At 41.7% G+C, this 1,174-nt stretch overlaps 1 protein-coding gene across 1 annotated transcript in view; it reads right to left on the bottom strand.

The window, feature by feature from the left end:
- The window catches only part of LOC107103942 (tropomyosin alpha-3 chain), a 29,288-nt gene that overhangs the window by 15,299 nt on the left and 12,815 nt on the right, over positions 1–1,174 (bottom strand). Inside the window, exon 6 of the mRNA XM_015403808.1 lies at positions 360–435. Coding sequence (XP_015259294.1) covers positions 360–435 — 76 coding nt within the window. The remainder of the gene's footprint in view (positions 1–359; positions 436–1,174) is intronic.

Below are 1,174 nucleotides of genomic sequence, written 5' to 3'. Positions count from 1 at the left end.
AGTTCCCATTGATTTAGCTTGGAAAGCGGGGAGAATGGCGCTAGGCTTACCGCACCGTGACGTCACTGATGGAAGATGGCAGGAGGAAGGGGTTACTATGTTATGGGGAAAAATGGCCGCTCCCAGACTCAGTGATCGCGCTAAAAATGAGTCACTGCGAATGTATTAGTTTTAGGTATAAATAATGATCCACTGGTTATTCCTTGCTGACCGGACTCTTCCTTTAAAGTGACCTCATCATATATTCTGATCATTAGAAAAAAACACAAAAAAATGCATCATCAAATAAAACAATATATTTACACTGAGCATGATTAGTAGACATCTTTGCATCCCCTCCCCCGCCCCCAATCTATCACCTTCTCAGCCTGTGCCTCCAAAGACTTCAGGTTGTTGGTGACGTTCTTCAGCTCCTCCTCCAGTTCAGCACATTTACTGGGATTTTATGGAAAAAAAAAAGATGACTGTAAGGGCATTACTCCAACATGGCAGAAGTGAACACTCGTGTGTAAAAGCTCATTTAAAGTGCTAGAGTTCAGTCCCCATGGCGGCAGCCGGGGAAAAGACTTCAAACAGTAAACCGTCTGAGGCGTGTCTATGTGACTTTCAGACACAAAGAAAACAGGAAACAAACAAACCAGCTGTTATTATTTAATGGCAGACAGCTGAGCCAGAGGCGATGCATTTCTCATGTTCAAGTTGATCAGGAAGCTCTCCTGAGGCAGTGCTTTATTCTGAATAAGATCAGTTTGGAATGTTGCAGAACTGATAATAAAATGTGCAAAGATGCCATCATGTGAGGCAGGCCGCTGGCTCTGATGGAGGTTTTTTTTTTTTTTGTTGGCAAAACGTTATTTTTATTTGTATTTATCCGACTGTGTTAATCATTATTCCCCCTATAATGAAAAAAGTCATAATTTATTATTATCTAGAGCAGGGGTCACCAACCTTTTTAAGGCTGAGGGCCACTTCAATGGTACCGAGACGCAGGAAGGGCGACCATTACTGACCCATGAGCTGCAAGGGTTAGCGTTAGCCTAAACCTTGTAGATTATCAAGTTATTTTTATTGTTTCTGTTAATTTCTAAGTTTATTTAGACATTAGCTACGTTTACATGCGCAAAATTTCCCCGATCCGATCCAAACCTTGGTTGATCGGAAATTCAAAATCTCC

This window comes from Cyprinodon variegatus, unplaced genomic scaffold (assembly GCF_000732505.1).
Source record: "Cyprinodon variegatus isolate N-32 unplaced genomic scaffold, C_variegatus-1.0 Scaffold1568, whole genome shotgun sequence".
NCBI lineage: Eukaryota > Metazoa > Chordata > Actinopteri > Cyprinodontiformes > Cyprinodontidae > Cyprinodon > Cyprinodon variegatus.
The sequence above is the reverse complement of the archived record's forward strand: the minus strand, read 5'-3'. Positions and strand labels throughout refer to the sequence as shown.